Source organism: Anabrus simplex, chromosome 1, assembly GCF_040414725.1.
Source record: "Anabrus simplex isolate iqAnaSimp1 chromosome 1, ASM4041472v1, whole genome shotgun sequence".
NCBI classification, from domain to species: domain Eukaryota; kingdom Metazoa; phylum Arthropoda; class Insecta; order Orthoptera; family Tettigoniidae; genus Anabrus; species Anabrus simplex.
Genome location: NC_090265.1, coordinates 601,244,121 through 601,257,634, shown reverse-complemented (window position 1 = coordinate 601,257,634; position 13,514 = coordinate 601,244,121). Strand labels below are relative to the sequence as shown.

Here is a 13,514-nt window from a genome sequence, read left to right as displayed (position 1 = left end):
AGTCTTATATGCAAGCTTGACTTTTTTCATTTTCTTTGTCTTATAAAACCAGAGTGGTCTAATGCGCGAAGGACTGTAATAGCTAGGGAAATACAGTAGTTACACTTGATGAAGGGTCGTATCTCTGACATGGTACCAGTACTTCTTAGCAAGCAGTTAGTGATTTTAAAAAAAATAATTACAATCACACCGTTGCACCGAAACGAACAGGTCTCACGGCGACGATGGAATTGGAAAGGCCTAGGAGTGGGAAAGAAGTGGCCGTGGCCTTAAGTAAAGTGCAGCCCCAGCATTTGCTTGGTGTGAAAATAGGAAACCATGGAAAACCCATCTTCAGAGCTGCCGATAGTGGGGTTCGAACCCATTATCTCCCGGATGCAAGCTCACAGCTGTGTGCCCCTAACCGCATGGCCAACTTGCCCGTGTGAAAAACACTACCTCACTCCAGTACTGAAAAGGAGGGGAGAGAGTGAAGGGGTAGTGTTGAAGGCCACTCCAGTACAAACAAAGAGGGAAGGGAGAGAAGGGGTAGTACCGAAGGCACAATGACTCACCTTTTCGCTTAACGCATTGCTGCATGTAGACAGACTTTGTTGTAGCTGAAATGGGCACAGTGGTGGATGTATTGAAGTATAGTATTAGGTAACCTCCTATGATAATTACAGCATCAAGAGGTAAAGGAGGTTTTTAACCAAAAAGTATTTTATACTAGTTAGGAATATTTTGTAGTTGCGTCATATCGGGTCGTAAATTGAAAATACCTTGTACTGGTTTGTAACTTTGTTCTGGACTTTACTGAAGTTATATCATCATAATTTACCACTTCAGATATAGAATTGCGATAAATTATATAAACAGAAAATTAATATGCTAAAATAAGATATTGATGAATAACTGTGTAAGCATTTCTTTACAAAAAATAACTGAAGATACATTTTACTTCTTGAGAAATAAGAAATTACATTTGAAAATCATTTAATATCATTCAAATTCAGTTTCCATAAAATACAAAGCTGTGTCTTAACATACAAAAAAAAAAGTTATTATTGCAACATCTCAACATAACTAATTATTATAAAATTAACACATTTTTACAGATGTATCTCAAAAATATGAACGTATCGCAACTTCCTCAAAAATATATAAATAAAATAAACGTACAGTAAAATAATAAACATAATGCACTGTCTATAGATAACATAATTTCAAGAAAAGAAAACTGGAAATAAACTCAAAACTAATTGTGAAATGGGTATTAAATAACTAAAGAGTTGTGCCAAATACTGACTTTACAACAAGTGTAAGTGACGGGTTCTCCTCCCTCCCAGAATTAATAATCACTCCATGCTCCGTTCCTGTTTATCACTTGCTCTAGCCACTTGGGAATGGAATCTATTAAATGTTGGAAAAAATCTGGTTCATTCCTTAGATTTGTCCAAACTCTGTGGCAGTGCATTAATTGAGCCGCTCTTGTCCTCTCCCTGACCTGAAACCCACATGTTTACCATTCGTGCCCAAACATGTTCTATTATATTTAAGTCAGCCGACTTCGGAGGCCAGTCAAGTACATGAACGTCAGAATGCTGTTTGAAGAAAGCTTCGGTTACACGTGCAGTGTGAACAGAGCAGTTATCTTGCACAAACCTGATAACGGGAACTACTTCTATGGAGTAAATAGCTCGAACACTGAAGAACAGCACCTCCTAAAATGTCCACATATTCACAAGCAGTCATACGAGGAGTAACCTCTATCAACTCTCCTGGACCAGCACCACTTATCCACCCCAAAACGCTACATGCAGACATGCCAACTTTCAAATGTGAAAAATCAGGAGAAATTTCGCAGCGAATCGCGACGTATTACGACACATCACTGATGGCAAAACATGTACAAATTCATTATAATTCAATACATTAACAATTCTATTTGCCCATATATATTTTTTTCATCATTTACATGTGAATACTAAATACTGGACATACCTGAACTGTAGAAACATGCGACTTCTCATCCTTCAACATGGTGATCACTCACATTATGACTAATTGTTGTTCAACACACCAGTAGCTGACTTAGCCCTCTTCAGAAACTCGGAACTAAATTTTTGCTCAAAGCACTTGCCTTGCTGAACTGATTTCAAGGTTAAAAGTTTCTCCAAAGTTTGTTCAGACAGCAAGGATCTGAACTGTGTTTTTGTCTTTGTGACTCTGCTAAAAATCCTTTCACATTCTGCATTGCTATGTGGAATTGATAAAATAGCAAGCATCACCTTAGAGAGTCTGTCATATTTAAGTACACCATCAGCTGATTTCATCTGACCTACCAATGCCCATTGAGCATCAATTCTTCCTTTTGCCAGGTCTGTTTCTTCGAGCTGAAAGTTACAGAACTGGGAGTGCAGAATATCAGTTTCTTTATCCAAATGTTCCGTTTCACTAGTCAAAATGTTCGGACACTTGTTAATGAAAAATCTAAGGCTAGAAAATGATGCCTTACTTATAGCAGAAATATTTGCAACTTCTGCATTAATTAAAACTTCATCTTTGAATGGAAATTTGTGAACCATGTAGTCACACGATGCAGAGAAACACTGTCTAACAGACTTAAAGAATACGCACTTTTCCTCAGACTTCAAGGTGTTCACTAAAACAAACGCAGAGTTCCCTATCATCAAACCGCAATCATCCTTTTGATTTGCTGGAGTATGATAATCTACATCAAGGAGAGAGGAGGATCTTTTAATAACGTCTGGTTTCACAAACCTTGCCATCACATTCTTCAATAGTTCCTCCAAAACTGACCTCAATATGTGGATGTGCGGCATACTTGACTGAAGAGCTACGTTTGGATTCTCAAAGATATCCATAAAACATGAGAGAAAATGGCAAAAAGATTTATGTAAATTTGATGAAAGGAACATGAAAAGTCGTTCTTCACGTGACAATGCATGGCTCGTAGTGTGATCAGTAGTTTCATTTTTTTTTTAGTGAAACTGATGACTGGGTTTTCCTTTTAACTGAGGAGTGAGGTGAAATGTTATGACATTCCTTAATGTTTTCAGACAAACAAGACACATCTGCACTTAAACTGTGCTTAAGAATTTTGTAAGTCTTCAAAGTTCCCATCTGAGAATCCTTACTCACAATTTCGCTCCTGAATAATGTAACCAAAGGGTCCCACTGAAGCAAAATCCTATCTGAACACCTTCTTAGTGACAACCATCGAGTAGGCACATGCTTCAGAATTTTCCTGATCTCAGTGTTGTGTAAAGTCTGAAATTCTCTGAACTTTTCTTTCCTCTTAGCACTCCTTTCCAGATAATAAAATATATCAATTATACTTTCATCTACATTTACGGGCAAGCACGCAGCACCCTTCTCGGCAGCAAGATTAATTAGGTGACAAGAGCAGCCTACGATGATTATGTTACTATTTTCCCGCTTCAAACATCCTGCCACACCATTCTTTAATCCTACCATTACTGGAGCATTATCAGCACCAAGAGCTAGGCAGTTTTTTAATGGAATGCAAAATTCCCGAAAAGTTGAGAGCAAAAGATTGGCAATGTTAGCTCCAGTAGCATCCCCTTCTAAATTAGGCACAGAGAGTAGACAACTCTGAATTTCATTGAGTTCAGGCCTACAAAATGTTACAACAATGGGATATATCTTCAAGTCGCTTTTATTGCTACCATCAGTAGCAACAGAAAATGCATTCACCTGCAAATGTGATACAATTTTCTTCCTTTCTTCCATGCACATTTCTCCAAAGAACTTTTATTTGTGCTTATTGTCAATGTTTTTCTTTTCAGTTCTTTATTTATACAGCTGAAGAGGACCACTAAGTGGTCGAAACATGTCCTGTAAGTTTTAATTTCATTCAATTTTGCCTGAGGCATTAATAAAGTATCAATTAGGTGGTTATTTATACTTACTTCTTGATTAAACATCGATACGGTCATGAAATGGACAACTTGTAATACTAGCACACCCATGTCGTTTAGCGATTTCCGAATCAGGAAACATTTTGCGAAACAAAGGCCCGGCGTGATCGGCACAATTTACAGGCAGGTTATGTTCTACTATAAATGACGTAAATAACGCCTCGGCATTCGTTACAGGATTTACATCTTGGTTTTTACATGAAAAGTTCAGTTTCTGGTTTCTTTCTACACACTGGACACTCTCCTTATGTTTTTTCGTTTGCATATGCTTGAGTATATCGCATTTCCCGCCATGTACAACTGAAAATTCACACCTACATATAGTACAGAATGTGAACGTTGGTCCCTTTCTGGATTCACTCAAACACGGAAACTCTTCCCTATAAGCACTTTTAAACACTGCATCATATTTCTTTTTTGACATTTTGGCCAAAACAAATATTAAGGCACAACACGAGCACTTCTACGGGTAAAACAACTATGGTGTGCTACTTCTGAGGTTAGGTTACTCCAAAGAGAATGTTACTCGCTTGACTCGCTTGCAAAGAGAATGACTGTATTATAGATCAAAGAGCAGCACATGACTAGCCACCGTGCCCCGTACTGCCATCTGGTTTCATTATTAGAACTACTATCGACCAGCCATACTGAGCCATATATCGATAGAACGAGGAAATACGCGGGAGTTTAAAATAATACGAAAATTACGGATATTGCTCTGAAAATCGGGAGATCGGACCCGGCGATCGGGAGATCGGGAGGAACGATGAAAAATCGGGAGTCTCCCGCTCAAATTGGGAGACTTGGCACGCCTGTACATGTAACGCGACCCGACTGATTAGTTACCTGGACAAAGGACTCTTCATAGCGCTTTCCAACTGGACACCAGCACTACAGCTGTTTACCGGATCAGAGCAAAATACCCTTTCATCCAACCAAATTGTAATATCCCATTCCTGTTGTGGAGTAACACTTTCTTGTAGTGCAAAGCCTACACGAAGTTCTGTGGATAGGAAGAAGTCATCCCCTTTTCGCAGCTCGGCGATAGTGAATACCTGCAGCGTGGAGTCGGTGACTCACATAGTCCGGCTTACTGGCAATTCCGATGCGGCAATTGCATTACCGATAGTCGCAAACAGAGAATTGTCCGTACTTTGAACGATTCCAGCATCCTGTTCCGGAGTAGTTCTTCTAGGAGCCTTGTTACGTGTCCTATGATCTACCAATCCTTCTTCACCTCGTTCTTGCCATATCTCTACCCATCTCCAAACTGTCTTAAGACTGCATGGTATTGCTTGAGCTATTGATTGGGGGACCATGTGAGGCTCCCACATGCCAATAATACAGCCTTGATTCACCTGTGATGATAGGAGCCATCTTACAATATTTTTTTTAATGCTATTTGTTCGGGGCGTCGACCTAAAGAGATCTTCATCCCCTACTTTCACCATATGCTATGAACCTGCAAGTAATTGGAATTGCGGAAGTGTAGAGGGTTGAATGTGAGGAAAGGAACGTTAACGACGACACAAACACCCAATCTCCAGGCCAGGGATATTAATCATTTACAATTAAAAGTCCCTGATCCGGCCGGGGATCAAACCCAGGTGACAGGCAGACACATTGCCCCCTACACCGCGGGGCCGGACATCTTACAGTATAACGAAATGTAGGCCGGAATACACACACTGTGTATTCAACACTACCTGTTCACTCCCTTCCCCTCCTTTTCGGTACTGGAATGGCCATCAACACTATCCCTTCACTCTCTACCCTCCTTTTCATTACTGGAGTGGGGCAGTGTTGATTGTTTATGTCGGGACACCATTAATGTGCGTGTGTGTACAGTGTAAAATGACACTGGCTATTGACACTACAATGCACAGTGTCAAATGACAATGTTACAGAGCAACATTATTGGAGGTGGAAACAGTGCTGACGGAAAAACGTAATTCTAGAAGCAATTCTGTTCATCAGTAAACAGTAATAGCTCATAGCTGTGTCAGCCCACCTTCTGTCTGACAGGGATGATACAATTTTATGCAAATACAGTTCGAACCCCTTCCCACGGCAGGACAAAACTTTCTGCGTGGCCAGATCTTTGTATGTGTGCCGGATCCTCAGCCCGAATTAATGACCACCAAATTGGAGAAAACCTCAGCACAATGAAGTGATGTTAAAAAACATTAATTTACATAATATGAAAACTTCCATACAAGTGAATACATTCCTACCATACAAGTGAATACATTCCTACCTTTTACCAAACACACTTGTGAAAATTTCACTTCCATCATTTTTCTTAAATATTTCAAATTCAAATCAGAAGGATTTATACACCATACTACGGAGATGAACATCAGCCAACAAAGAAAGTTGTGAGCTGTAATCACACTCATCCTCACCACAACACCTTAATTTTACATTTGGTACAGTATGGTACCCAAAATAAATTATTGTATAATTACTAGAAGACAGGCACTGATAGCAATATTGACCTATTACAATCATCAAGAAATACACAACATTCCTTACTCACCTCAATAAGCTCAAAACTTATTTCTTTCTCACTAAGTTGAGCGACAGAATTGCGAGTCTGAACACTGTATTCATTAGAGACCACCTTATTCAGATTTTCTTCTGGCTCCTCTGAGGCACCCTCTTCGTCTTTCTCTTTCCGCTTCTTGCGATTGTCAGCAGGAGGTACAAAATTAAGAAGTTGTACACAATCTTCCAAGAAATATTCTGTAACAAGCAATTAAAAATCATTAACCAACTATACCCATTGAAGACTGGAAGCTAGGAAGTAACATACAAAAGAATAAACACAATGACTGACTGGTACAAGCAAAGGGAGCAAGAGAAAACAGATACAAGACAAGACAAAGTCCAAACCTTCACATAAACTGCCATCTTCATAGACTGGAAACAATTTACTTAATCATTTCAGACTTTCTTAGATCAATTTCCTCTCAGCCCCTGATGAGCAAGTTTCTCCTTCCCAGTGTTAACATGGGGGACACTGAATGGATGCCATTCTTTTACTTGATTTAAGAAGTGAAGGATGATGAGAATACTGGATGAAGTAAAGAAACACAAAAAGAGAAAGGGGTCAATAGAAATGAAATGGCGTATAGCTTTTAGTGCCGGGAGTGTCCGAGGACATGTTCGGCTCACCAGGTGGAGGTCTTGATTTGACGGCCGTAGGCAACCTGCACGTCGTGATGAGGATGTAATGATGATGAAGACGACATATACACCCAGCCCCCGTGCCAGAGAAATTAACCAATGATGGTTAAAACTCCCGACCCTGCTGGAAACCGAACCCGGGACCCCTGTGACCACAGACCAGCACGCTAACCATTTAGCCATGGAGCTGCATACGGGTCAATGGAGATGGGAGAAGACAAGGAACAAATAAAATCAAAGAAAAGGAGAAACCAAAGAAGTTTTAATGATGTGGTAATCAAAAGAATTACAGACTGCTAAAACTAGCCAATCATATGGAGACATTAGCATCTACGATGCAGTCTATCAAATTCAAATCTAAGAATGTTTCCACCATTGTAGACTGATTCTTTAGTGTACCACATACTTTCATAGCTGTCTGATGTACGCTGTGTTAGTTTGCTTTGGCAGTCTTTTGTTAAGCTTTATTTCTCGTGTAATCGCTCACTCTATGGATCAGCAGTAGAGTGCTGTCCTCCGGATCCCCAGAACGTGAATTCAAACCCAACAAGAGGATTTTTTTAAGGGCAGAAAAAAGTCCATTAGGAACTCCACGTCATACACTATTGGCAAAAAAAAAAAAAAATCTCCGAGAAACACTTGGTGTTTATCCGAATTTAAAACTCAGCCATAATTAGCTCAAGAAGAGTTCCAGTTTATTCTGTTAAAACTGGCACGCATGTAGCCTAAATGGCTTGAAATTTAAAAAAGCCTGAACAAGGGTCCAAGTGATCATTATTACAGTATTATAATTACTCTTCTTATTATTATTCATAGCCCATCACCAAGTGGGAAACCACTGCAATTAGCTACCTGAGTATAGGCGGGAAAACCATAATGATTGCGGGGTACGGAGGAAATGCCTACTCCCAGGCCTGAACAACTAGGATGAAATAAGGCAGAAAGCCTTCTTCAAAAATTCATAAAATCATCCATCTCTCATCTTCACCTTTCTAAACAACATTTCAAATTGTTACTTGAAGATTTATCCTCATCTCAAGGTGACACCTTAGAGAGTCAACCATGAAAAGTCTTTTGAAGAAGAATTCCACCGACTGCAATTACATTTTGCAGAAAAGACAGGATTCGGATGCGGTGGGCTGTCATTCGGAAGATTATGCTAGATCCGAACATCTGAAAACTCGACAGCCAGCATCTACACAGAAACTTCAAAGAGTAAAACCTACACAATAACTCTTTGTGCCAAATTGGAAAATTAAATATTATCACTGACATCTTGGACAAACATAAAATTCTAATCATGCCCCTTCCAGAAATAAGGAACAGTGATCAAGACCCAATAGAATCACAAGGGTACTGGCTGTGTAAAGGAATCCCTGGAAAACGAGTGATGAAAAACTGTCTGCCGTTTAGTAATGGACTTCTAATAAATCTCAAAATGATAGATTCAGTCATGGAATTTAAATCTCAATCCTCCAGACTTGCAACACTAACTCTGAAATCTGCAAATAAAATCTATACAATTACCAATATACATGCTCCCACTAAAAAAGAAAAATAACACACTAAAGGATAAAGAAGCACAAAAATTCTGGGATCTCCTGGATCGAACTTTAATCAACGTATCTCCATCACACGTTAAAATTCTCCTTGGCGATTTCAATGCACAACTGGGACAAGAAAGAAGGTATCGAGATATCATTGAGAAATGGCCAGCACATAAGAGGATAAATAAAAACGGTCAAAGATTGGTTGAATTATGCTGAAACCACAACCTTATCTCAAAATCAATATACTTTAAAAGAAACCTCACAAATTAGAAACTGGGAAAAATCCTGATCTCTGAAAAGGTGAATGGCAACCGGCCCACGTTTGCATGGATAAATTTCAGCATTGTGAAATCTACAATGCCAAAGTCCTAAAGGGGGAAGACTCAGGGACAGATCACTACGTTGTTAAGATCAAAATAAAATTAACTCCAAGGGTTAAGAAAAGACCTCCAAATAAATATAGAAAAAATGTTAAAAAACATTAATTTACATAATATGAAAACTTCCATACAAGCGAATACATTCCTACCTTTTACCAAACACACTTGTTCAAATATAATATAATAATGTACTAGCTGATGTTGGCCGTGGAAGGCCGAAACCGGTACTAATGTAAATCCATTTATAATAAATAAGTATTGATAGGTGGAACACATTTCTTGTCTTTATAAACTTTTTAATTGCGATGACTCACTGGAAACGCTGGAAGTAAATACCAATACCTGTTTTAACCACGCCAGATCTAATAGATCCTCCAGCTATGAGGTACAATTTGCAATGAAGGAACTGAAAAATTATACCGCATGTGGTGAAGACCTAGTCTTTGCAGAAATATGGAAAAATGCAGGGAAACCAGCAATCATAAATTTACATCAGCATCTACTGTCAGATTTTTTGTTATGGACACTCGAGTTTAGGCTTTAATTACATACGAACCAAAAGGCCTATTGCAATGCAAGTTATGCCAATATATTCCTTGTTTAATTCATTAAATATTTTTTATTTGTGGTTGTAATAAGTATTGACCAGGTTTTTGGCTTCTTCTGTAGGAAGCACTCACTTAGGAATATATACAAGGAAAACTACTTGCCTGATGGTTATGATATTTTCGTATGTTACAACCACATGTATTTGTAGTGTAATACTCAAGTTACAATTTTTTTCAACCACCCCGAAAAAAGTTCTTATTTTTATAAAGCAACTCTTTCTCAGCCCAGGATAAACGTACAGCAGCAAACTTGGGCTTGTTTTGAAGCACTCAGTCATGGTTATCAAAAATTACAACAACTGTAACTGTACAGTGTGCATACCTGCCAACTTTACAAAACCAAAAATCAGGAGATTTTGATATGAAAATCAGGAAAAATCAGGAGAAATCAGGAGATACAATTGGTCAAAACTGCTTATTCTACATGTCTTGTGCATACAGTACTACGATATATTTATAACACTTATTGTCTCATAGCCTGACTGTTGCTATATGAGGCTACAAGGCTAAAAATTACACATCTCTATTCCCTCACAGGAAGTATGTGGGTGAGGTGATCAGTCCCAAAGCATACAGATCATTATGTTTAACCTCCTTCATGCTGAAAGCAATGGAGAAAGTTCTGGATAAATATATCAGAAGAACGGTGCAACTGAACTCGACGTTACATGAAAATCAGTTTGCATATAGACCTGACAGATCCACTGAAGTAGCACTCCACCAGTTGGTTTGTAAACTAGAGGAAAGCCTAGAATATAAAGAAATTGCACTGGCAGCATTTCTAGATATAGAAGGAGCCTTCAGCAATACAACCTATGACTCTATGATCAAAGCATTGGAAAAGAGCAAGGTGAGTAAAACAGTTGTCAAATGGATTAAATCCATTTTAGACAGAAGGAAGATAAAGGCAACCCTGTTTCAAGAAACTCTGACAGTTAGAGCCACCCGAGGCTGTACTCAGGGAGGAGTTCTTTCTCCTCTGCTGTGGAACCTTGTGGTGAACAAGATCATAGCTATGCTCAATGAACAAGGTTTTTATACACAAGGATACGCAGATGACCTAGTGATGTGGTACAAGGTAAGGTGATGAGTGTTATCCAGGACCTCATACAAAGATCACTTAACCTTGTGGAGAACTGATATCAAGAAGAACAACTATCAGTCAACCCGAACAAGATAACTCAGTGCCCATTACAAGAAGGAGAAAATAAGAGGGAAAGAGATCACTGAAGCCCTTTGCGCAAAATATATATATGGAAGAACAGGCACTGCACCTAGGTGCATATATAGAAGGAACATAACCCGGGCCAAGAACTTGCTGTATGCATGCAAAAGAGCCGTCAGGAAGACATGGGGCCTAAGACCATCAATGGTAATGTGGATATATACAATGATCATTACACCGTTGATGGCCTATGCTGCAATCATCTGGTGGCAGGAAGTAAGCCAAGGAAAAGTCAGCAGTAAATTGGATAGCCTACAGAGAATGGCATGCATAGCCATAAATTACACCGACAGAAGCCTTGAATACTTTACTAGACCTCCCATCACTATGCAATTTCATACAAGGACAGGCTAGAATGCATTCATACAGATTTGCACAATCAGAGTGCTGAAATGCACAAAGACCCAATCTAGAACACTGTAAAATTAACAAAGTAATAACAGAGGAAGTTCTACACATGCCTTCTGATTATATGATACCAAAGTACAACTTTGAAAAACCGTTTGAGACCTAGATAATAAAAAAAAGAAGACTGGGATATCAACAAATGGAATACTGAAAAAGAAGATATAGGAGGAAGGATCAACGGGGCAAGACCTGACAGATCAATCCAGATGAGCCTGGGCAAACACACTACAGTCTTTCAAGCGGAAGTGATAGCTATCACATGTCGTGAAGAAAATCTGAAAATGAACTAGAGGAATAAGAACATTTTCATTTTTACGGACAGCCAAGCGGCCATTAAGGCACTAGAGGCAGTCAGGTTAATATTCACAATTGTCTGGTATTGCCACTCACTTCACCTGAAGCTCTCAAAGTACAACACTGTCAAAATAATATGGGTACCAAGGCATGCAGGTATAGAAGAAAATGAAAAGGCAGATAAACTGTCCAGGAAAGAGGCAGAAACACATTATGTAGGCCCGACATGTATGCGGGATTTCCTATGGATATGCCTGACACTACATAGGAAAATGGGTACAAAAGAAACAAATGGAAAACTGGAAAAATACTCCAGGATGCAGGCTTGCAAAGGAACTGATAAAAGGACCAATCAATAAGCATACTAAAGAACTGTTGAAACTCAGCAGAGCTAATATAAGATGGGTAGTAGGACTGCCATCTGAAAAAACACCTACATAGAATTGAAGTAAAAAGAGAACATATGTAGGAAATGCAAAGAAGCAGAGGAATCAGCTGAACACATACTTTTCGAATGTGAGGTGCTGGGTAGAATCAGACTCTCCACTCTAGGACTACCAGGTGAAGAGAGAGAAAATATCCAAGACAACCCAATAAGAACAACCTGCAGCTTTGTGAAGGGAGCAGGTATATCTAGGTGGGAATGAAGGAAAAACATGGCAGCAAAAGATCATAGAAGTTGACCCTAATTAGGAACAAATATTTAGAGGCCCCATGAAGAAGAAGAAGAAGAAAGAGGAGGTTAGAATTCAAGAGGACAAACTGGGGCAAATATTCGTTTATAGGAAGGGGAGTTAGGGACTGGAATAAATTACCAAGGGAGATGTTCAATAAATTTCCAATTTCTTTGAAATCATTTAGGAAAAGGCTAGGAAAACAACAGATAGGGAATCTGCCACCTGGACGACTGCCCTAAATGCAGATCAGTATTGACTGATTGACTGATTGAAGAAGAAGAAATTATCGGTCTGATAAGCCTACCGAAAATAGTATGAACTCATGCTGCACAGGTGTGAATCAGTCATGCACTTAGATGCCATTACTTAGCAAATGCATAGATTAATATATTGCATCAAGCGCCCGCGCGATTATGCAAGGTGCAATGCTATTTGCTAGCTGATGTACCCGTGCTTCGCTACGGAATTCTCAGAAAGACCGTCCTTATAGTTTTCCCAACTGAGGCCATTACAATGATGCCAGTATGAATGTCACGATTAGAAGCAATGCTGTCATATGAAATATTCGATAAAATGAAAACAGTGCATTTTCCAACTTTTAGCGAAAGATCTAACATTTCAAAGTTTCAGAGCTAGAATGACCAGGCTGCAGACAGCCACGAACATTCTTGTGAAATTATTCCATTTAAGTGTGCACACTGCTAATTCCAATCACTGCCTCAGAGTACGGATCGAACGGCTGGAATACTATGATGATCCAGTGTGTTACGTACCAGCATTATCAGAAAATTTATGAACCCGAGGAACGGCATGCTAAAGAAGAGAGCGATCTACAGCACGACAAGTTGAAGTAAGACCCTGGAATGTGAGCGATGTAAGCGCTAGTTTCGTCAGTAGGAGTGACAGAGGGAGGATGGTGGGTAGGCCTGGTTCACGCTCTGTGTTGCTAAGCTGTGCGCAGTGATAGACAAAGCATGGAGCTAGAGCACTTCAATGCTGACTTAACGGAAACGTCTCCCTTGAGAGCTAGGCGAGCGCTGAATTGCAGTCGCTAATTGGCAACATTGGGCAATGTTCACTTCTATTGGCTCAAGAGGAGACACACCCTTGTACACACTATTGGTCGTGCATGACTAGGGACAGAAGGGTAGGAGGGAGTTATTCCAAGTTCGCATTCCTTGCGGGGTCTCAGTTGGAGTTGTTGAGCTCTAACTCCCCACTGCCCAACTACTTCCCACC

General features: G+C 39.5%; 1 protein-coding gene across 2 annotated transcripts in view; it reads right to left on the bottom strand.

The window, feature by feature from the left end:
• The window catches only part of mle (maleless), a 278,516-nt gene that overhangs the window by 146,366 nt on the left and 118,636 nt on the right, over positions 1-13,514 (bottom strand). For both annotated transcript variants that reach the window (XM_067135650.2, XM_067135651.2), the window contains one exon: positions 6,484-6,689. In XM_067135650.2, coding sequence (XP_066991751.1) covers positions 6,484-6,689 — 206 coding nt within the window. The remainder of the gene's footprint in view (positions 1-6,483; positions 6,690-13,514) is intronic.